Source organism: Cricetulus griseus, chromosome 7 (genome assembly GCF_003668045.3).
Source record: "Cricetulus griseus strain 17A/GY chromosome 7, alternate assembly CriGri-PICRH-1.0, whole genome shotgun sequence".
Classification (NCBI taxonomy): domain Eukaryota; kingdom Metazoa; phylum Chordata; class Mammalia; order Rodentia; family Cricetidae; genus Cricetulus; species Cricetulus griseus.
Window position 1 is genome coordinate 82,888,419 of NC_048600.1, and position 23,429 is coordinate 82,911,847.

Consider the following 23,429-nt stretch of genomic DNA (forward strand, 5'->3'; position numbering starts at 1 on the left):
TGACGTCACAGGCTCCCTCCCGAGATCCCTTGCGCCTAGCGTTCCCGCGTTCTTCAGGTTAGGGGTTTGGCTCGTCATGGATGCTTGCCCAGCACAGGCATCTGCCTCCGTGAGTGCTGTTTGTGTGACTCTCGTGGGTTTTTTGTTTTGTTTTTCTAACTTGTTCCGGATTTCCTTTTTTCCTCTACTCCTTCCGCCTGCTGTCTGTGGTCGCGGCCCGGGTAGCAGGGGCTTTTCAGGCCGTCTGAGCCCGGAGCACTTCTCCGCCCACCCCCTCTGGAAGGTTTACGCTGTGGGAGACTAGCAGGTTGTGGGGCTGTGTGTGGCTCCCTGAGGTGTCTGGACGGTGAAGGAGAAACATCCCACTCCTGGGGGTCGTATAGGAGTTAGCTAGGCGGGGAAGCGTCGGAAGGGCACCGTTACTAGACAGCAGAGCCATGTTGGTAAGCAAGAGTTAGAGCAGATGTCTTTTGGAAAACTAAATTACATTGGGTGGAGGTGGTGGGGTCAGAAGGAATAGCCAGCTGTCTTGTTGAGAAGGAAACCCCCGCACGTCAGGCGTTCCCTCCCGGATAAGGCACAGACCACATCCAAACCCCGGTTTTCACAGAGAGATCCTTTACAGAGTGGGAAAGAAAAGCTAAAGTGACAGCTTTCGAACTCAGGCGGGAAAACAGAAGAACAGCAGCAAATGACCTTGCAGGTGTAATTTTTAAAATGTTTTTTCCTGTGCATTGCATCTGTGTGAGGGTGTCAGATCCCTTGGAACTGGAGTTACAAAAAACAGTTGTGAGCTGCCATATGGGTGTTGGGAATTGAACCTAGGTCCTCTGGAACGGCAGCCAATGCTCTTAACCATTGAGCCGTCTCTCCAACCCAGCAGGTATAATTTTTAAGTGGAGAAGAAGGGGAGGTCTGTGTTAGAATGGGCTAGGATGTGGTGTTAAAAGAGATAGAGGACAGATGAAGGGGAGGGGGACAAGGTAAATAAAGGTAAAATGGGAAACCCCGTGTTAGGATAAGGTGTTTAGTTTCAATTGGGTGTATTAATTAGGTGATCCAAAGGGGTTTCTGATTGCTGGACTTTAATACTGCAATAGCTGGACCTCAGTAGTCAGCCTCAAGAGGAGGAAATGGCCAAATAAGAGGACACACCTTGGTGGCTAGCTTTAGGAATTTAGTCTAACGGTTTTTAGCAAGGCAGAGGGAATGGGGGAAAGGGCAAAGCCTGCCAGAGACACATGCTCCAGTGAACTAGTGTCCCTGCAGTTGGTGGTTTTTTTGGTTGGTGTCATGTTAACATCACATAACCATGGTGCTTGCTATGTAGGCTTGACAAGCCTCAGCCTCCCATACTATGATTCACACTTGTGGGCCTTTTTGTTTGTTTGTTTGGACAAAGGAGTGATGGATGAGATTTGGATTTACTGAAGTCATAGTACGGGGGGGGCGGGGGGGGGGGGGGTTTGAGCTGAATGACGATGGTTGGAATGCAGAGGCAGTGTTGGGATACCAGGGGTGAAGAAAATCAAGGGCCAGGCATGGCGGTGTACGCCTTTATTGCCAGCACTTAGAGGCAGAAGCAGATTGATCTCTATGAGTTCAAGGTCAGTGTACTTAGGGACTTCCTTGACAGCCAGGGCCTTGTATAGAAACTCTGTCTCATTGAACAAACCAAAACGAATAAGGCAATAGAATCTTGTGGACTGGATGTTGTGAAAGACAAGGAATGAAATAAGGTGTAGTCAAGGATTCAGGCTAGAACAGCTAGCTGTCCGATCAGTTAGTGCACATAGCTTTAGTGGTGGAGAACCTGTGAAGAGGGCATTTGTAGACTGATGGACAGAGTGATAGGACCAGATCTCAGGACAGAGAACTCAAATAGACATTTTAGAGCAAGTCATCTTTCAGAGGCTCTTCAAGGTAGGCACTCCAGCCAGGTACAAGCCTTTAATCCCTAGCGGTTGGGACAGGTCTAGTCTACATAGGACGTTCCAGGGCAGCAGGCTACTTAGTGAGATTCAGTTTCAAAAAATACAACAAAAAAAAGCCAGGCAATTGAAGCATTTGGGGGTAAAGTGTATAGTGTGAAGCTTACATTATACAAAAGGAATCTCAGAGCTTATTCAAAATACAGACCTCTGCTTCATTTGATTCAATACATGTCTTTGGTTTGCCTTTCTGCCTTGAATAGACAACAGCAAAAAAGCAAAACAAAAGTTTTCCCTATGTAACTGAGGCTGACCTCAAAACTTACTATGTAGCCCAGGCTGGCCTTGAATTTGGTATCATTGTTCAGGTATCTAGTGCTGGGATTATGGACACACACACACCAGCTTGTTTGGAATTACACCACCCCCAACTCAGTCCTCAGGACCTCATGCATGCTGGTTAAGTGCTTTATCACCGAACCACATTCCTCAGCATTGTGTGTGTGTGTGTGTGTTGGGAGGAGTATGTATGTGCCATAGTTAATATAGAATTCAGAGGACAATTTTGTGGAGTTGTTTCTCTATTTCACCTTTATGTGGGTTTCAGAAAATGAACTCTGGTAATCAGGGTTGCATTTCAAGTATGTTTACTGCTAAGCCATCCCACTGGCCCATTTATTATTTTGTTCTTAAATGAGCTTCAAAAGGTCTGTTTCAGCACCATACTGCCCTACTTTTTTTTTTTTTTTAAATCCAAATTTAGCCTGGCAGTGGTGGCACATGACTTTAATCCCAGCAGAAGCAGAGATAGGTGCATCTCTGCCATTCCAGGCCAGCCTGGTCTACCTGTCCAGTTCCAGGACAGTCAAGGCTGTTACACAGAGAAATCCTGTCCAAAAAAAAAAAAAAAATTAAATACCGGGCGTTGGTGGTGCACGCCTTTAATCCCAGTACTCGAGAGGTAGAGGCAGGAGGATCTCTGTGAGTTCGAGACCAGCCTGGTCTACAAGAGCTAGTTCAGGACAGCCTTCAAGGCTGCAGAGAAACCCTGCCTCCAAAAATAAATAAATAAATAAATAAAAATAACTGTATAAATAAACAAAACCAAGCTTGATTTTACTTTGAAACAGTGTTACTACTTTGAAAAACAAAGGTTTTCAGTGTTTCAAGCAATGGACAGGACATCAGAGAGCTAGTAACCAAAAATACTCTGAGAAAACAGTGTACTTCTAGACTTTGATCTATGTTGATCAAGTATATCTGGATAATGGGTGGGGGCACTGTCTAAAACTCTGAACATGAATGCAAACAGAGTGTTTGCCATAGTGAAGACAGTAGGACTGTCCATAAGAATGCTGAAATAGGCTGGGTGTGGCGGGGCACACCTTTGAACCCAGCACTTGGGAGATAGAAGCAGGTAGATCTCGATGAGTTTGAGGCCATCCTGGTCTACAGAGTAAGTGCCAGGACAGCCGGCACCTTTACACAGGTTCTCTGTCTTGAAAAACCAAAAAAAAAAAAAAAAAAAAAAAAAAAAAGAATGCTGAAATAATTTAGAACATGGAAAAGTGGTTTTCCAAGGCACTAAAGATGTGCTGAATGTGGAACTAGCCAGCCAGACAGGACAGGGATTAAATCGAGTGGGGTTATAGCTTGTATATATTTAGTTTATAGGGACTCAAGTGCTTATGCTTGATAGAAAACAAAAATTGAATAATTGGGGACTGGAGAGATGACTCAATGGTTGAGAGCACTGGCTATTCTTCCAGAGGACCCAAGTTCAATCACCAGAACCCACATGATAGTTCACAACTGTCTGTAACTCCTGTTCCAGGGGATCTAAATAATTAAAAATTATACTCCTGCTGGGCAGTGGTGCACACTTTTAATCGGGGGCATTGGGAGGCAGAGGCAGGTGGAGCTCAGTTTGAGGCCAGCCTGGTCTACAGAGTGAATTCGAGGACATCCAAGACTACATTGAGAAACCCTGTCTCGAAAAACATAACAAACAACAAACACATACACTCCAAATATGGGCATGATGGTAGGTGCATGCCTATAGTCCCAGCACTGAGGAGGCAGAGGCAGGGAAATCTTTGTGTGCTCAAGGCCAGTTTGATCAATGTATTGGATTATAGGCCAGTCAGGGTTACATCGAAAGACCTTGCCTCAAAAAAAAAAAAAAAAAAAAAAAAAAAAGGGACTGGAGAGATGGCTCAGCAGTTAAGAGTACTGGGTGTTCTTCCAGAGGACACAGCTTCAGTTCCTGGACTTACTTGGTTCATACCTATCCTTAACTCCAGTTCCAGGAGATGGGATGACACGAGTCATTCATGCAGGCAAAACATCCATATATGTAAAATATATATTTTAATGTAAGTAGATAAATTACCCTTTGCATATTTATGTCCTTGTCTTCTATTAGACATTCACATGTTAAGAGCAGTAATATGATTTTTATAGACTAAAAAAATTTTTCATTTAGGCCGGGCGTTGGTGGCACACGCCTTTAATCCCAGCATTCTAGAGGCAGAGGCGGATCTCTGTGAGTTTGAGGCCAGCCTGGTCTCCAGTGTGAGTACCAGGATAGGCTCCAAAGCTACACAGAGAAATCCTGTCTTGAAAAACCAAAAAAAAAAAAAAAAAAAAAAAAATTTTTCATATTTTGACCTTATTCTTTTCCCTCTGTCAACTCCTCCTAGGTCCTACCCACTCAACTTCACATTCTTTCTCTCTCGTGGAAAAATATAAAGACACAAATCCAAATACAAAAATCAAACCTAAAAAAATCAGACAAAAAGCACAGCCTGTTTTGTGTTGGGCAACAGAGTGCGTTTAATATACCTGGTGTCACTCCATAGGAGAAAACTGATTTTCCCTCTCCCATCAGGTATCACCTGCAAATAACTTCATTAGGTGTGGGATTTTTTTTTTCCCACTTCTTGCTGGAGTTTCGTCTGGCTTGAAATTGTGCTGGTCTTGTATCTACTGTCACAGTCTCTGTCAGATCATATGTGTGTTAACCCTCTTTTATTTTTATTTATTTATTTTGATTTTTTGAGACAGGGTTTCTCTGTGTAACAGCCCTAGCTATCCTGGAACTAGCTCTGTAGACCAGGCTGGCTTTGAACTCACAGAGATTCACCTGCCTCTGAGTGCTGGGATTATAGATATGCACACACCGCCAGACTTATATTTTGTATTTAAATAAAGGTGCCCCCTGCCACTCCCCCCAATGGGTTTCTTTGTGTAGTCCTGGCTTTCCTGGAATTCACTCTGTAGACCAGGCTGGCCTTGAACTTGGAGATCTGCCTGCCTCTACCTCCCTAGTGCTGGGGTTAAGGGTGGATTTTGAAAGCAGTTTTTGATATTTTACTTTTCAGCTTACTGGTTTCTAACCAGGCTCCATGTAATATGTGATAACCCTAGCTCACCATGGGGCCACTGCCATATAATAGACATGTACAAGGTACTGTGGAAGCTCCATGGTCAAAGTGGCAGTTGACCTAGCATGGCCAGAGAAAGGGTCACAGAGAAATCTTCCTTCTTTCTCCTTTTTCTTTTTTTTAATTTTAATTAGAAAGAAGATTATTTTACATGTTAATCCCAATTCCCTCTCCCTCCCCTCCTCCCCTGCCCACCAACTAATTAATACTCTACCTATCCCATACCCTTTCTGCTCCCCAGCGAGGGTGAGGCCTTCCGTAGGTCTTCAAAGTCTGTCATATCCTTTGGAATAGGGCCTAGGACCTAGGCCCACCCCCTTGTATCTAGGCTCAGGGAGTATCCCTCCATGTGGGATGGGCTCCCAGAGTCCATTCCTATGGTAGCGATAAGTACTGATCCACTACAAGAGGCCCCATAGATTTCTGAGGTCTCCTCACTGACACCCACGTTCATGGGGTCTGGATCAGTCCCATGCTGGTTTCCCAGCTATCAGTCTGGGGACCAGGAGCTCCCCTTTGTGCAGGTCAGCTGTTTCTGTGGGTTTCACAGCCTGGTATGGACCCCTTTGCTCATCAGTCCTCCTTCTCTGCAACTGGATTCCAGTTCAGTTCAAGCTTTAGATTTGGGTGTCAGCTTCTACTTCCACCAGCTGCTGGATGAAGGCTATACCATGGCATATGAATTAGTCATCAATCTCATTATCACGAGAGGGCATTTAAGGTAGCCTCTCCTCTGTTGCTTAGATTGTTGGTGTCATCTTTGTAGCTCTCCAGACATTTCCCTAGTGCCTGATTTCCCTTTAATCCTATGTCTCCCTCTATTATGGTGTCTCTTATCTTGCTCTCTTCTGTTTCTCCCCCAACTCAGCCTCCCTGCCCCATCATGTCTTCCTCACCCCTCCTCTTCTCCCCTTCTCATTCTCTTAGTATGGATATTTTGCCTGCAGGAATGTCTGTGTACCATGTGCATTCAGTGTCCACAGAGGCCAGCAGAGGGCATCAGATCTGGATCTGGAGTTAGGGACAGTTTTTAGTTGCTATGTGGATGCTGGGAATTGAACTTAGTCCTTGGAAGACTTAACTGCTGATAGATAATCATCTATCCAGCCCCCAGAAATCTGTATTTCAAGTGAGCATTTTAAGGATCAGTACACGTTTGTTAGAAGAGACAAAATCAAAGCTAAGTGGCTATCTGTTTAACTCTGGCTGGACTTAATGTATGGCAAGTACTCTTCATGGAATTCTGCCTTCAGGTCTGGACTTTTAAAACTTCTTCAGGTTCTAGACATTCAACCTTTTATAATCTGGATTTATTTATTTGTTTGAGACTGGATTTCTCTATGTAACCACCCTAACTGTCCTGGAACTTGCTCTGTAGACCAGGCTGTAGACAGAGATTTTCCTGTCTCTGCCTCCTGAGTGCTGGGATTAAAGGTGCGTGCCACTATTGCCTGGAGATTTATTTTATTCTATGTCTTTTTCTCCAAAAATCCCTTGGTGGGCAGGATGGTCATGAAGATGTTTTAACTAGATTCCTTTCCTCAGGAGCAAGCCTGGCTTGAGGCTGCCCGGACCTTCATCCAAGGTACCCTTTTTCCTGCTGGCGAGGAGCCTGATAAACGGTTGACTCAGTCAGTAATTGATTGTGTGAAGGAAACGTGGCTGTCCCAGAGGGAGAACCAGGACTTTACAGTGCCCCTCAACTACAGGTAGGGTGGGGTGGGGCTTGGGGGGTGGTTGAATTTAGTGTTGAGAAGGAAGTAAGAAGAATGTGTAGAAAAGGAGGTAGGTAGTCTAAACATACCCTCATCTGCAGTTTTCCTGTTCTTCATTCAGCTTTTTCCCTAACGTCCTCCTAACTTGGCTGAAGCTGTGTTTATAGAGGAGGAGAGAGAGGAAGAAAGTGATCTAGCTGATGTGAATGTGCAACAGTATCCCATATAGCCATGTGCTTACTGCCTACCCTAAACAACTCATAGCATTTTGTCCTATTTGTCTTTTTGGTAAGATATAAAGAGAAAGGTTTAATGAGGTCTTCTAGGAAGTCTATTCTGATCTGATTCTCCCTTCCAAAGTCATTACCAACCTGAAGGGAGACACTGATCGTACGGTCTATCTATTTGCATATTGTTCTCAGTAGAATTGTACCAGTTTATTTGTACAACAGCATACCTCTGTATCTTTTTAAATTAAATTTATTTTATGTATATGGGTATTTTGCCTGCATGTATGTCTATGTACCACATGTATGCTTGGTAACCATGGAGACCAGACCAGGGCATCAGATGCCCTGGGACTGGAGTTACACACAGTTGTGAGCTACTATGTGGATGCAGAGAATCGAACCTAGGTCCTCTGGAAGAACAAACAGTGATTTTTCTGTTTGTTTTGTTTTGCTTTTTGAGACAGGGTTTGGGTTTCTCTGTGTAGCCCTGGCTGTCCTGAGACTTGCTCTGTAGACCAGATTAGCCTGGAATTCAAAGATCCACCTGTCTCTGCCTCCTAAATGCTGGGATTAAAGGTATGCAACACCACCACCTGGCTGTAGACAAGTGCTCTTAACTGCTGAACCATTGCTTCAGCCCCTGTTTGTGGAATCTTCAGTATTTTCCACGCACACTTATTTCCTCAGACTGCTCGAAGTCTACTTCATGTCTCTTGATCCCTTGTTATAGAGCTATTATATCACAGGCTTTCTTCCCATTTCCCTTAGAGAGATTGCTCAACCTTTAGATCCAAACCCCATCCTTAATTTCATAGGCTCTTGTTCAGTCAAACATCTCCTAGTCCTCCTAGTCTGTGTTGTCCTTCAGCCTGCTTTAGGCTTTAGGTGTTTGTTTAGGTCAAGAGTATGTTAGATGCAATTGATTTGCAGAACTGCTCTCTTTACTTTCCAGCTTTGTCTCGGTTCAGAATCTCAAGACCCAGCAGCGTCTCCCATGCTGCAGCTACTTGTCCTGGAGCAGTGATGCTTACCAGGCTTGGTCCCAAGGAGCTGAGCCAAGGGGCAATATCCTGCCCCGGCAGCAGCTGCTACTTTTAGGGACACTAACAGACCTATCTGGGGATTTGGAACCAGAGTGCAGGAATGGAAGCCTGTACGTGAGAGATAACACTGGTGCCCTGGACTGTGAGGTGAGTGAAAGGGGGGTCAGCTGCCTCTACTAAGAGCTGGAGTGGTGGATTAGGTGCTAAGGTCCTGGCTAACCTGTGGCTTTGATCTTTTCTAGCTTATAGATCTAGACCTTTCTTGGTTGGGCCATCTCTTCCTGTTCCCTAGTTGGAGTTACCTCCCTCCTGCCAAGAAGAATTCCTTCGGGGAAGGGCACTTGGAGCTGTGGGGTACACCAGTGCCAGTACTTCCCTTGGCTGTCAGTCCTGGCCCTCTCACGCCTATCCCTGTCCTCTACCCAGAAAAGGCATCCTACCTGCTCAGATACAGGTAACTTTCCACTCTTAGTGAAGAAAGGAACATTGTGAAGCTGGGAGGATGATGGTACTTCTGGGGAGAAGAAGAGGTTTTGACAGTAATATAGATGATAGATGGAGCAAGGGAATGGTGGGGTTTTGAATATCAAGAAAGTTATGAGGAAGGCTCTGAACTGGTTGAGGCTTACCTCTTACTCAGCATTCAGAAACTGAAGCAGGAAGGCTATGTAGCCTACGTAGTGGGTTCCAGGTCATCAGAACCACCTCTGGCTCCCAAGGAAATATACCTTGTCAGAGGGCAAGAAAGATTGGAAAGTTTTTAGGTAACAGCTTTGAATTGTGGGCATTTTACATTGCTAGGAAATTATTCTTTACAGTGGAAGGGAAGACTTGTATAGAGGAAAAGGAGAGAAATGAAAATGTCTTTTTTCTTCTTCTTTCCTTAGAAAGAAGCACAAACTAAAGGAGCCAAATCTGGCTGGGAAGCTGGTCCGTGTGAGTGCCCTGGTGACAATGAAGAACCAAAGGTACTTCATCGCCACACTTGGTGAATTAACCGAAGCTGACGGCCACGCTGGCGGCCAGGTGTCCATCATTGTACGGGTGAGGAGCAGGGTGAAGTTGGGCATATGGGAGTGGAGGGAGTGTTAGAGCAAGAGAAGAGCAGAGGGCGAGCCGCAGAGTACAGGGGGTAAGCCAGACGCAGAAGCAGAAACCTCACGTTTCTTACGAGCAGTGAGTGCCTGGATTCATACATGTGATGCTGAAGTATGAACTGTGAAAGAAGGAAGGGATCAAAGAAAGGATGATGGGAGAGGAAAAAGACAGAAACGGCTGAGGTGATGGCTTAGTAAAGGACTTTCCCTACTAGCATGAGTTTGATCCTGGTGTAAGAAGCTGGCCACAGTAGCATGGCCTGTAATCCCAGTGATGCTGAAGTGGGAGGTAGAGGTGGGCGGAGCCCTGGAACCTGCTAGCCAGCTAGCCTAGCCCTTTTGTGAAGCTACAGGCCAGCAAGAGACCTGCCTCAAAAGGAAGGAAACTTTCTGAGAAATGACCACCTGAGATTATTTTTGATGTCCACATGAACGGGCCCAGGTACATCTGCCCTCTTGGTGCACCTGCACACATTCAAGAAAAATGGATGCTGGATATGGAGGCTCATGCTTTTAATCCTTACATTTGGGAGGCAGAGGTTGGAAGATCACTGTAGCACGAGTTCTAGTTGGTCTTAATAATAAAAACCCAGAGTCAGATATTAGGAGGTGAAAGCTGAAGGATCAGAGAAACAGAGCAGCCAGCCCCTAGAGCTCTTACCTCTATGAAATCCTCAGATCAAAAAGGGACTGAACGTCTCCTGCCTTGTATTCCTCTTTCTGCCCAGCCATATCACTTCCTGTCTGTCTGTTCAGACCTCTTTGGTTAACTAGTGACTAGCTCCACCCTCTGATCTTCTGGCAAGCTTTATTTGTTAGAGTACAAACAAGATCACTGTGAGTTTAAGAACAGCCTGATCTACATAGCAAGTTCCAGGCCAGCCAAGGGTACATAGTAAGACTTTTTTTTTTTTTTTTTTTTTAAAAAGGGGGCTAAAGAGATGGCTCAGTGGCATGGCTTGTCTTCCAAAGGACCTAAGTTTGGTTCCCAGAACCCACATGACACTTCACAACAGTTTATAATTCTAGTTCCAAAGGATCCAACTTAAGCACCGAATGCAAGTGGCACACAGATGTGCATGCATGTAAAACACTAGTACACACAAAATTGAAATAACTTTTTAAGAAGAATGACAGAGGTACCAGGAGCACTCAAGAGGCAGAGGCAGGTGGATCTCTGAGTTTGAGGCCAGCCTGGTCTACAGAGTGAGTTCCAGGACAGCTAAAGCTACCTGGATAGGAGAAACCCTGTCTTGAAAAACTAAAGAAAGAGGCTAGAGAGACAGCCTAGTGGGTAAAGTGCTTTTTGTATAAGCGTGACCACATTAGTTCAACCCCAGCACCCTTACGTGGTAAACTAGATGTGGCAGCATGCCTCTTTAGCCCCAGTGCTGTGGACTAAGGACAGACAGAAGACAGAAGCTCACTGGCTGCCAGACTAGCCAGTTACAGCTCTGAGGTTTGGAGAGAGAGATTCTGTCTCAAAAAATAAGATTGAAGGGCTATAAAGAAGGCTCATTAGTTAAGAGTACTTGTTCTTGCAGAGGACCTGGGTTCAGATCCCAGCGCCCACTTGGTGGTTCACAAGCATCTCTAAGTTCAGTTCCAGGGAATCCAGTGCCCACTTCTGAACTCCACAGACATGTGGTGCTTATACATGTGAGCAAAACACTCACACATTAAATACATAAATCTTTTTAAAAGTGATTGAGAAGTGATTGAAGAAGACATTCTGACATGAACCTCTGGCTTCCACATGTACTTACACAGATGAGCACACCTGTCACCTGTACACATACACACACACACACACACACACACACACACACACACACACACACACACAAAGACAAGTACTACATATTGTCTCTCATATATGGAACTTAGATTTGATTGTTGAGGCTGGCTCTAATGTAGCTGTGAGCTCTTGGTCTTACTGGTTTCAGCTCCCAAGTGCTAGGGTTCTGACCGTCCTGTCACCCTGCCTGGTAATAGACACATAGGACATGAGAGTAAAGGGAGACAGACCATCTTGGGAGAGGAAGCACAAGGGAGGCTCATGAGAGAAGAGTATGAGCTATGCACTGATATACCTGTGAAAATGTCACAGCAGTATTTTATATGCTTACTGAAAATACTAAATAAATGTTAAGAAGGCCACCTCTCAGTATTTGCAGAGGACTGGTTCCTGAGGATGCTAAAGACATTTAAAAAAAAAAAATGCTTAGAGGGATGGGTGACGTGGCTCATTGGGGAAAGATGCTGTTGCCAAGCCTGAAGACTTGAGTAGAAGGGGAAAACCAATTCCTGCAAGTTCTTCTCTGACCTCCGCATGTGTACTTGTGTGCACACATGTATAAAAAATATAAGTGTGGTGTGGTGACACACACCTTTAATCCCAGCACTTGGGAGGCAGAGGCAGGTGGATCTCTATGTGTTTGAGGCCAGCCTGGTCTACAGAGTGAGTTCCAAGACAGCTAGGGCTGTTACACAGAGAAACCCTGTCTCAAAAAACAGCAACAACAAAAAGTAAAAGTCAGGCATGGTGTCTAAGCCTCAGGAAGTAGAAGTAGGAGAATTAGGGGATTCAAGGCCAGCCTCAGCTACATAGCAGGTTTGAGACCTTTGTAAACAGCAACAAACCATAGTCCAACAAAATAATGCTTGGAAGCCAGGGGTGGTTGCTTGTATTTGTAATACAGTACTTGGGGAACTGATGCAGGGATATTGTCATGAATTTGAGGCCAGCCTGGGCTATAGAGTGTGACCCTGTCTCAAAACCAAAACAATAACTTATTAAAACAAAGAAACCAACCAACAAACTAAAACCATCTAGGAACTACAGTAAGACTAGAATCTACCTGAAGCACAGTTTGAAGAAATTTAAGTAGAATTCAAAAATTTCTCTCTGGCCAGGCGTTGGTGGCGCACGTCTTTAATCCCAACACTTGGGAGGCAGAGACAGTCGGATCTCTGTGAGTTCGAGGCCAGCCTGGTCTACGAGTGCCAGGACAGGCTCCAAAGCTACACAGAGAAACCCTATCTTGAAAAAACAAAACAAAACAAAAAAACCAGAAGTTTCTCTCTGAACACATAGTAGCATATGAATGAACCTACTTTACCTGTCATTAGAAGTTTTTCTAATTGTCTAAGTGTTCTAAATATTGCAGTATTACAAACACAAAATGCCAGGCAGCGCAGCAGTGTGGTGCAGTATTGCAGACAGTGAAGTTGCGTGTGGGTGGTGTAGTCTGCAGGTGCTGTAACAGACTCACTGGAGTTTCCTTTGTGGGGCATAACACCATAAGGTGGTGAAACTTGAGTTGGGTCTCCTAACGTCTCTATAAGTTGTAGATCTAAATTAATTATTGTGCTCTCTTGAGGTTTGAATCTAGGGCTTTGTGCTTAGGCAAGTGCTCTACCACTGAGCTGTATCCCCAGCTGTGCTTTATTTTAAAATTTTTGAGACAGAGTCCAAGTTTCACAGTACAGTCTTGGGCTCATCTGGTGGCCCTTGAATTTAGGTTCAAGATTGAGTATCCCTATCTGAAATCTGACGTGCTCAAAATCTGAAACTGAATGAAGACATGATATCACCTGGCCACATATAATAGACTGAAGTTAAAACACAGACATATTAAAAATGCTGTGCAGGATTACTGCCTCCATGCTCTCTATATAAGGTGTACACGAAACAAATGAATTTCAGGGTTAGAGTTGGTTCCATCTACAAGGCATCTTACAATATATATGCAGAGTATCTAGAATCTCAAAAAATCTGGAATATTTGTGGTTGTATTTCAGATAAAAATTATGGTTCAGGGTTAAGAACACATACTACTCTTGAAGCAGATCTAAGTTCTGTTCATAGCACCTGCATTGGGTGCATCACACTTACCTGTAACTCCAGCCCCAGGAGGAGATGATGCCTGTATCCACTATGGGTATAATTTAATAATGATTTTTTTTTTTTAATCAGCCTATATACCTCTCAGGGCCTTCTTCAATTTCACGTTGACTCATTAGGCCTCCTTGTTCATTCCACCTCATCCTCACTTTGTTTCCAACCTTATAAAGGGCTGGACTTATATATAGCTCAGTGGTGAATGCCGGCCTAGCATGCACGAATTCCTGGGTTTGATTCCCCAGTATGATAAAAGAAAATAAAAGAGAGAATTTATTAAATGTGTATTTTGATACATGGTCATATGTGGCTCTATATTATTACTTAGGTTTTTGTCTTCTCAATGATTTGAAACATTAAAGAGGAGTTACTGATTTGTTATTTAGCATCTAAATACTGGAGTCATGTACTCAGCTCATATTAATGAAATAAATGCTTTGGCTTGCATGCTCTGATGAGAGAGGGTATATTGAAAAGAACATAATTTTCTTGATGGAATATTTATCAATTTTGAGGGAAATTTTAGGGATGGTTATATCTTTATGAAAGGGTTAAGAAATATGTAGCATTTCCTGTTAACATGGAGAAATCCTTAAATTCAGTGGCTTAAAATATTAAGAGTTCGACAGGCGGTGGTGGCGCACGTCTTTATTTAGTCCCAGCACTTGGGAGGCGGAGGCAGGCAGATCTCTGAGTTCGAGACCAGCCTGGTCTACAAGAGCTAGTTCCAGGACAGCCTCCAAAGCCACAGAGAAACCCTGTCTTGAAACCCCCGCCCAAAAAAATACACACACACACACACACACACACACACACACACACACACACACATATATTGATATATATTTTAAGAGTTCAATGCTAATCTTGGCTACATAGTAAGTTTGAGGCTAGCCTAGGCTGTAGGAGACCTTGTCTGAAACAAAACAACAAAAACCCAAACAAATAAATAAACAGATGATGAAGAGGTAAGAGGAGAATCAGGGTCTTTGGAAACTGTGATGGGTAAGGCCTTTGGCAGAAGAGCAGCACTGGGGATGGGTTGTCACATGCATAATGTTACTTCCCTCTGCCTAAGCCAGATTCCTGCTCAGATGATGTGGCACCGAGTCCTGCGGCCTGGGAAGGCCTATGTGCTGACAAAATTGCGAGTAATCAAGACCCGAGGTCACAATTACTACATTTGGACAACCGTTCCATCTTCGGATCTGATACCACTGAGGCCGGGCTATGTGCGGGAGCTGGAACTGGACATATCATTCCTGGAAGCTGACCTTACACCACTTCCCCAACCCACGAACTCCAAAGACAGTAGCGGGCAAGGTCTTGTCCGGAGTTCCAAGGTCTTACATTATGTGGTGAGTGAAAGGAACTGGTCCTGGAGATTTCGGCATAGGAAGTGTGAGCCTCGGCAGAAGGAAATAGTGGCCAACTGGACCTCTGTGCTCTACAGGGAACAGTCACTGATGTGTTGAATGAGTCTGCCAGCCTCTACATGCTAGATAGGCAGCTGATTCTCTGCCTTGCATATCAGCAGATCCATGGCCTCAGGCGGGTGATTCGACCAGGGGTCCGTCTGGAGGTATGTCAGATATCAGACCCACAGTTCATGGGAGATGAACCTCAGAGAGAATGAGGGTTGTTTTTATTGTTGTTGTTGTTGTTTTGTTTGTTTGGTTTGGTTTGGTTTGGTTTGGTTTTCAAGACAGGGTTATTCTGTAGCTTTGGAGCCTGTCCTGGAACTCACTCTATAGACCAGGCTGGCCTCAAATTCACAGAGATCTGCCTGTCTCTGCCTCCTAAGTGCTGGATTAAAAGCATACACCAAACCGCTCTTCGAGAATGAGTTTTGATAGAAAGTGAGATAGGCAGCCGGGCGGTGGCACATGCACTCGGGAAGCAGAGGCAGGTGGATCTCTGTGAGTTCGAGACCAGCCTTGTCTACAAGAGCTAGGTCCAGGAAAGCCTCCAAAACCACAGAGAAACCATGTCTCAAACTCTCCCTCTCCCCAAAAAATGAGATAGGCAACACTGGGGGACATGAGCTTCTCTTGGAACATAGGGTGTGGAAATAATAGCTACCTCTGCATGAGGTTAAGTTGGGGTCTCACCTCTGCTCCTGTTTTAGTTTTTTGCTTGCTTGCTCATTTGTTTGTTTAAGATTTACTTTTAGTTTTCAGTTGTGTGTATTTGTATGTGTTGGAGTGTGGGTAGTACTTGTACATGAATACAGTTTCCTGCAGAGGCCAGGAGAGGCCATCAAATCCCCTGGAATGGAAGTTTAGGTGGCTTTGAGCCACCTATAGTGGGCATTAGGAACTGAAATTGGGTTCTTTGTGAGAGTAGTACTTTTAACTGCTGAGCCATCTCTCTAGCTCTTAGGTAGTTTTATGTCTTATTTGTTTTGAGTCAGAGTCTCACTATGTTGCCCTGACTGGTCTGAAACTTACTGTGTAAAACAAGCTAGCCCAAAGATCCTCTTGCCTCTGCTCTGGAGTTCTGGAATTACAGTCATGTGTAGTCCTGGCTGCCTTGGAAGTCACTATGTAAACCAGGCTAGCCTCCAACTCACAGAGATCCACCTGCTCCCACCTCCTGAGTGCTGGGATTAAAGGTGTGTGCCACCACTGCCCGCCATCAAGTCCTTTATTTAGGTTTCAGTAGCTCAAGCTGGCCTCAAGATTCTGTGTAGCCAAAGATGGCCCTTTATCTTCTAGTCTTCCTGTCTCTTGGCTCTGCCTCCAAGTGCTGGGGTTCACAGGTGTATACCACATACTGTTTATTTTTGTTTGCTTGCAGCTCCGAGATGTTCATCTCCTCCAGTCAGTGGGTGGAGGAACAACAAAACCCGTTCTAGCACTTTGTCTCCATGGCACCGTTCTTCTTCAAAGCTTTTCTTGTCTTAAGCCTGAGACTTTGCCATCCTACAAAGTTCATGGTGCCTCCTTGTATGAGCAACTCGTGTGGGAACGTCAGTTAGGACTTCCCTTATACTTATGGGCTACGAAGACACTGAATGAACTGTCCCGCAAGTGAGGAGGATGGAGATTGAGGGTCTGGGGTGGAGAGGGGAGTGGAGGATGATATGTCTGTGTAGGGGAAGCAGGATAAGAAGAGACAGATCTTGGGGAAATGACTGTCCTTCTCTCCCTGGCCAAGGCTGTGCCCCTATGTGTTGAGGTACCACCAGTTCCTGAAGCACTCCTCTCCTGGGAACCCCAGCTTGGCACTGCAGCTCCTGGCTCCCTCCTGGGATGTTCTCATTTCACCTGTCAGCCCCATTCGGCATGCGCACAGTGAGATCCTGGAAGAGCCACATAACTGTCCTCATCAGAAAGTATGAGAATGTGAGGGAAGATTGGCAGCAGCACTAATGCTTGAGGACGCCTGGCACAGGGGACACGCTCTGATTATTGCTTTCTCCCCAACAGTATACTCAGCTGCAGACCCCCTACTCGTTCCCTACTTTACTTGACCTGGCAGAGGAAGGGCAGCGTAGGGCTTGGGCTACCTTTGACCCAAAGGCCCTTCTGCCTCTCCCAGAAGCTGCCCACATGACCAGCTGCCAAGTGAATCGCCACCTAGCCTGGTCCTGGCTCTGCCTGCCATCCTGTGTGTTCCAGCCAGCTCAGGTAAAGGAATTCTAGAAGGCTCAGGGGACTGCTTTTTGTATCTTTATTGCCACTTCCTTGTTCAGCTCACTTGTGGGTTTTGTTTGTTTGGTTTGGTTTTGGTTTTGGTTTTGTCATTTGACTGTGCATGAACAGTGTCTGTTCCTGCCCCTTACCTATTTTTCCTTTTTACAGCAGCTAGGAAGACTGGAACAAATAGCATCTTGGGTTAGGTGTGGTGCTGCACACCTGTAATCCTAGTGCTTAGAAGGGGAGAGATGAGTGGATAAGTTAGGCCAGCCTGGACTACATAGTGAGACCCTGTCTCACTCAAACAACAGACAAAACCCCTTCATTTCAGGCTACATAGGTTGCACAGTTTCAAGCTAGCCAGAGTTACACAGTGAGACCCTGCTTCAAAAACAAAAACAGTCACCAAGGCTCTTGGTGTCAAGAGTGAGTTTGATCCCCAGAATCTCCATGGTGAAAGAAGACAACTGACTCCCTCAAGTTGTCCTCTGATCTCCACATAAGTGAAATGAAACACCCCCAAATAAATGTAATAAAACAAACCCCCAAAGCTATAGCTTGGAATATAGAATTCTGGTGGGTTTTGCTTTGCTTTGTTTTTGTTACTGCTCCCTGCACCCCCCCCCCTGCCCCCAAGGCAGTCTTGCTGTATAGCCCAGACTGGCCTCAAACTCTTAGTGGTCTTCCGACCTCAGCTTCCTGATTACTGGGATTATAAGCATGTACCACCATGCTGAATTGTGCAGTTTAGTTCTTATTCCATATATGAGTGCTTGTCTTTGTTACTGCTAATATTTAAAAGAACACATGACACGAGATAGATGCTCAGTGAAATTATATTTTATTTTTATTTTGAGACAGGATCTCACTGTGAACCCTGGCTGTCCTGGAACTCATGATATGGACCAAGACAGCCTTAAACTTGGAACAGTCCCTCTGCCTTCCAAGTAGTGGGCTTACCTCCAGCCCTTTGTTTCTGTAAAAACTGTTTAATAGCTGGGCCTTTCTTTTCCTGCAGGTTCTTCTTGGGGTGCTGGTGGCTTCATCTCAGAAAGGTTGTCTGCAGCTGCGGGACCGGAGCTATTCATTGCCCTGCATGCCCTTGTCTGAGACTTCGCAGCCCATCACTGACCCAAAGCTCATAGGTGTGAAGTTGAGAGATAGAAAGGTGGTGGTGGGGTGGAGTTCTCAGGGTACAGGGAGCCAGGAGGAGGCATCTGTTGAGGTTTGTTACTGATGTGGAGAAGTTTGAGAGGCTGGGATTGATGGAGCAAGGAGGAGCCAGAGCTACAATTCTCAGCATCCATCCATATCTCCCACATAGCTAGACCTAAACATGCACCTTCTGTTTCCTACATTCATAATTTGGAAGGACATTGGTCTTATTTGACTTGTTGGGATTCATAAAGAGGAGCTTGGCATGTTGGCACTTGCCTTTAATCCCAGCAGAGGCAGATGGATCTCTGTGAGTTCAAAGTCAGCCTGACCTACATAGCAAGTTCCCAGACAGCCAAAGCTATATAATAGAAACTATCTCAAAAAAAAAAAAAAAACCAAACAAACAAACAAAAAAACAAAAAAAAAAAAAAAAAAAGGGAAACCCTAGAGGGGGAAACTTGTTAGATTCAGAAAAGGGCATGTTTGAGATTTGAGGAAAGAATAACAAAGGCCTTTTAGCCCATGAAGCCAGGGGCGCGATTGTACATGCATGTGGAATGGTTTCTGCTTGGAGTAGTTGCATAGGGCTGAGAGGATCAGGTGCGGGCTTCACTTCAGAAGAGGGCATTGACTCAGGGTTGGGATGGACACAGACCTGGATGCTCTGCCTCACTGCTTTCCCCACAGTTATTTTCTTGCTAAGATAGAAAACTTTCTTCCTCTAGGCTGCCTGGTGCGAGTAGAGAAGTTCCAGCTGGTGATAGAGAGAGAAGTCAGGAGCAGCTTCCCTTCCTGGAAGGAGCTGGACATAAAAGGCTTCATTCAGAAGAAGCAGGCCAGGTCTGCCCTGGAGTGGTGCATGCTCTCCTGGGTCTGAGGGAAAGGGAAAACTTGGTGTGTGGGGACTTGGGGTCCAAATCACTCAGTCCCTGCATCTCAGATCTGTCTCTTCCAACAGAGTCTATGTCCAGTTCTTCCTGGCTGACGCACTGATCCTGCCTGTGCCCAGAGCCACCTTTGATTCAGAGTCACCTCAGAGAGACTCCTCCTGCCCAGAGGGACCTCATGTTGGACAGAGCCGGCTATTCTTGGTGTCCCACAAGGAGGCCCTAATGAAACGTAATTTTTGTGTCCTTCCGGGAGCCAGCTCACAGCCTCCAAAGCCCACCCTGAGTTTTTGCGTGTCAGGAACTTGGCTTTGTGGCACTCAGAGGAAGGAGGGGTCTGGATGGGGCCCACCTGAGTCTCTAGGAGTTGAGAACAAGGATCACAAGGTAAGCTGGGACTCCAGGCTCCTAGGGCCCAGCCATGCATGCCCTAGGCTCCACACCGGGGTTCAGTACCATGCTGTCCTTCCTCACAGGTCTCCCTCATCTTCCTTGGCCCTTCAGTTCGATGGTTTCCATTCTTGTACCCAAACCAAGTCTACCGCCTTGTGGTTCCTGGCCCCTCAGTGAGTGCTTTCTCCTCTCCTATCAGAAAGCTGGTTGCGCTGGAGTCTGGAACAGGCACGCCAGTGTGGGTCCTCTAGGTCTCCTGGAAGAGGCTGAATTTAGAAGGGTGGAATCATTGTTGGGGTCCCTTCCTTCACCAGGCTTCAGGAAGAGATCAGCATTGGGGAACTTTGTTCTGGCTTACACACGTGCAGAAGCAAATGTCTTCTTGTTTCCTAGCAGATGCCAATGTTATTTGAGGCAGAGGGTTCATCTGGCACAACTCAGCGTCCTCTGGAACTGGCTGGCACACAGTCCTGCCTCACTGTCCAAAAGGAGTGGACCCTGGAACTTGGGAGCTCTCAGGACATACCTAATGTACTAGATATCTCCAAAGCACTGCCTGAGTCCTCGCTGACCCACCTGCTTAGTGACAAGTAAATGTCCTGCATTACCTCTGGATCTTTGGGCCATGCAAATGTTCTTATAGTTAAGGAAGAGCTTTAGCAATAAAAGGGAACAGAGACATAAGAAAATACGAGAAAGAAGATGGAAATCTAGAGAAGGACCTTGGTTTAGTGTGGCATATAGTTAGTTGGTTGATGAATTCAGGAACATGGTATTTCATAGAAGCCTTTGTAGGTAACTCCAGATGCAAACAGCTGTTTCTTGTGTGATGAGAAATTCTACTAGATTAGTTTTAAGAGGGATCTTGTCTAAAAAAACAAAACAAGAGGACAAGGAGGATTGTCCATAATTTTTATGAGATTAATCTTTATTAAATTATAAGTGAATGTAGACTCGAGTTTGTTTCCATGGTGGCACATACCTTTAGATCCCTGAGTTCAAGGCCAACCAGGAAACAGCAAGTTCCAGGACTACACAGAGAAACCCTGTGTAAGAGGGGACAGGAAGGAAGACAAGTGGGAGGCTAGGCAGTGCACACTGGTAACCATCATGCTCAGGGACCTGAGACAGGAGAATTGCTGAAGATTTGAAGCCAGCCTGGGTCATACAGCAAGATCACATCTCAAAGGATTAAAACAGAAGAGTAAGAGTCAAAATGAATGTTTCCTAGAAACCAGCATCTTCAGGAAGCATAAAACTAAGTGATGGACTAGCTAGGACCCTAGGTACAAATGTGGGAAGGTAGGGTTGGAGGGCCTCTAGGAAGGCCCTTGTCTCTAATGTGGTAGATTGCTTCTTCCTCCCCCCCCTTTTTTTTTTTTTTAAAAAAAAAGACAGGGTCTCCCTGTGCTGCCTTGGCTGTCCTGGAACTCACAGAGATCCACCTACCTCTGCCTCCCTAGTGCTGGGAATAAAGGTGTATGTCACCATTGCCTGGCAGATTTCTTTTTTATTTTAAAGCTAGGTAGACTTTGAATCTCTGTTACACACTTATTTTTCTCAAAGTCCTTTTACTTGTAGCTCAAGGCTTTCTAGGCCCTTGTAAGTGGTGTTCTAGCAGATCAGAAGGCTCCCTTTCTATCTTAGGAGCTGATCTCGGCTATATGTTTCCTCATTTATTTCTTTCTCTTTTCAGCTTCTCCAATTCCTTGGTGTCTTTCTCTGCTGAAATTTTGTCACGGATACTATGTGAACCACCTCTGACTCTTCGCCGAATAAGGCCTGGTAATGTCACTGGGGGAAAGTTCGAATTAGAGCTATGGGACCTTGTAGTCCTGGCTGATCCACTAGCCACTCTTCCCTCTATCTGTAGAGAATGCTGGGGCTGTTAAAACAGGCGTGAAGCTAACAGTAGCTCTAGAAATGGATGACTGTGAATATCCCCCTCACCTGGACATATATATCGAAGATCCACACTTGCCTCCCCAAATAGGACTCCTTCCCGGAGCCCGAGTCCACTTTAGCCAGCTGGAGAAAAAGATTTCCAGGTGTTGTATGGCCATACGTTCCTTTGCTTACTGATGACCTGTTGAGTGCCCCCCCCCACCCCACCTATCTGTGCCACAAGGACACCTTTTCTTTGCTATTACTATTTTGTTTTGTTTTAAGACAGGGTCTTACTATGTAGTCCTGAGTATTCTGCAACTTCCTGTATAGCCCAGGCTCAAACTTAAAGCCATCATCCTGCCACTGCCTCTGTCTCCCAAATCCTGGGAAGACTGTACTCCTCTTTGCTGTAGGTTTGGCTATTGGTCTGCTGTCTGTTCTCTGCTTTGGTAGAGCTGAGGGTATGTTCCTGGGAGTAAGAGAGTTAGCCAAGCCTGTGAGGCGTCACCTCAGTTCAGCTCCTATTCAGCCCGCTTGCTCTCTCCTCACTGTTCTTTTACCTGCAGATTCAACATTGTTTACTGTTGTTTCCGGCCGACCACTTCCGTGCAGGTCCTGAGCTTCCCCCTAGAGAACAAAGCCAGGTCAGTGTTCAGACTCTGATCTCTAAATGCCCTGCTTCTCCCTGACACTCCACTCCTGTGTCTGCTCCTGAGTGTGTGCCACAGGTGTAGTCTTCTAGTCCTCTCTGATCATGGTAGAGATTTTTTGTTTACTGTTTGCTAGTTTTCAGGATGTAGCCCTGGCTGTCCTGAAACTGACCAGGCTGGCCTTGAACTCACAGAGATCTGCCTGCCTTTCCCTCCCCAGTGCTGGGACTAAAGGCATGCACCTCCACTGCCCAGTTTAGTAGAGTTTTTTTTTTGTTTGTTTTTTTGAGTCAGGAGGATTTCATATGTTCCAAATAGGAAAAAATGCCCAGTGCTTATCAATTTACCCAGTAAAGCTTGAGGTTCTAAGCTCTCTAAGGCTTTTCCATCTGACATGCAAGTGTACCTTTTTTTTTTTTTTTTTTTTTTTTTTATTCTCTGTGGCTTTTGGAGGCTGTCCTGGAACTAGCTCTTGTAGACCAGGCTGGTCTCAAACTCACAGAGATCCACCTGCCTCTGCCTCCTGAGTGCTGGGATTAAAGGCATGCGCCACCAATGCCCAGCGCTAGTGTATCTTTCTTGATTAATGTCTTGGTAGTCAAGCCTGAGAAAGCATTGATGGCTCTTGGAGATCTGGAAGCAATGGCAAGGGCTTCCAGGAGTACATAGAACTCACTGCTGTCCTGTCTGCATCCATATGCTTATTAAGGGCAATTAGACTTACCTTACTTTGAAAACTCTTTCTTGATTTAGGCTATTTGAGATGGTTTCACACTATGTTGCCCATCTAGCCTTGATTTTTTTTTTTTTAATCTCTCTGTCTGTCTGTCTGTCTGTCTGTCTGTCTGTCTGTCTAACTATTGAGACAGACTCTCACTGTGAATCCTTGACTGGCCTGGAACTCATAGAGATCCACCTGCCTCTGCTTCCCAAGTGCTGGGATTAAAGGTGTGTGCTTCTGTGCCTGGGTAACCTTTACATTTTTCTGAGCCTAAATCCCTATGCTGGGGCTGTAGGTGTGAGTTCCTGTGCCCAGCCTCTTTACCTGTTACTTGGCTCATTCCTCTCTCTCTCTCCTTAGGGTTCCTCTGCCCCACATCTACCTGGCTGAACTTCTCCAAGGTGACCGGGTGCCATTCCAGGCCACTACCTCTTGCCACATAGTCCTTGTCCTGAGCCTCCAGATCCTGTGGGTGTGTGCTCACTGCACCAGCATCTCTCCCCAGGTATTAAGAGAGGACAGGCTGAGCTGCGAGTGAAGTGTCAGAATAGTGTCATCGGATCAAGAGGACTTTTCCAACTGTTTTGTTTTGTTTATCCCAGGGGAGGTGTAGTCGTCAGGACCATAACTGTCCAGCTCAGACGGCAGTAAGCCAGGCCAGTGTCAGGTGGGTACCTTGTCCCACTGGTTACTTCCTAGTTTCACAGCATCTGATGTTTGCAGTAG

The 23,429-nt window shown here is 45.5% G+C and overlaps 1 protein-coding gene across 5 annotated transcripts in view; it reads left to right on the plus strand.

Moving 5' to 3' along the window:
• Ctc1 (CST telomere replication complex component 1) overlaps window positions 1-23,429 on the plus strand; it is a 25,074-nt gene continuing 1,645 nt past the window's right edge. For 2 of the 5 annotated variants that reach the window (XM_027427067.1, XM_027427069.1), the window contains exons 1-20: window positions 1-109; window positions 6,923-7,086; window positions 8,275-8,512; window positions 8,608-8,819; window positions 9,253-9,409; window positions 14,449-14,724; window positions 14,820-14,948; window positions 16,166-16,398; window positions 16,526-16,703; window positions 16,798-16,998; window positions 18,026-18,152; window positions 18,891-19,005; window positions 19,124-19,439; window positions 19,529-19,618; window positions 19,839-20,035; window positions 21,142-21,230; window positions 21,319-21,493; window positions 21,899-21,976; window positions 23,064-23,208; window positions 23,306-23,370. In XM_027427067.1, coding sequence (XP_027282868.1) covers window positions 77-109; window positions 6,923-7,086; window positions 8,275-8,512; window positions 8,608-8,819; window positions 9,253-9,409; window positions 14,449-14,724; window positions 14,820-14,948; window positions 16,166-16,398; window positions 16,526-16,703; window positions 16,798-16,998; window positions 18,026-18,152; window positions 18,891-19,005; window positions 19,124-19,439; window positions 19,529-19,618; window positions 19,839-20,035; window positions 21,142-21,230; window positions 21,319-21,493; window positions 21,899-21,976; window positions 23,064-23,208; window positions 23,306-23,370 — 3,218 coding nt within the window. In that variant the 5' untranslated portion in view covers window positions 1-76. The remainder of the gene's footprint in view (window positions 110-6,922; window positions 7,087-8,274; window positions 8,513-8,607; window positions 8,820-9,252; window positions 9,410-14,448; window positions 14,725-14,819; window positions 14,949-16,165; window positions 16,399-16,525; window positions 16,704-16,797; window positions 16,999-18,025; window positions 18,153-18,890; window positions 19,006-19,123; window positions 19,440-19,528; window positions 19,619-19,838; window positions 20,036-21,141; window positions 21,231-21,318; window positions 21,494-21,898; window positions 21,977-23,063; window positions 23,209-23,305; window positions 23,371-23,429) is intronic. The other 3 variants (XM_027427068.1, XM_027427070.1, XM_027427071.2) reach the window with 3 other exon arrangements.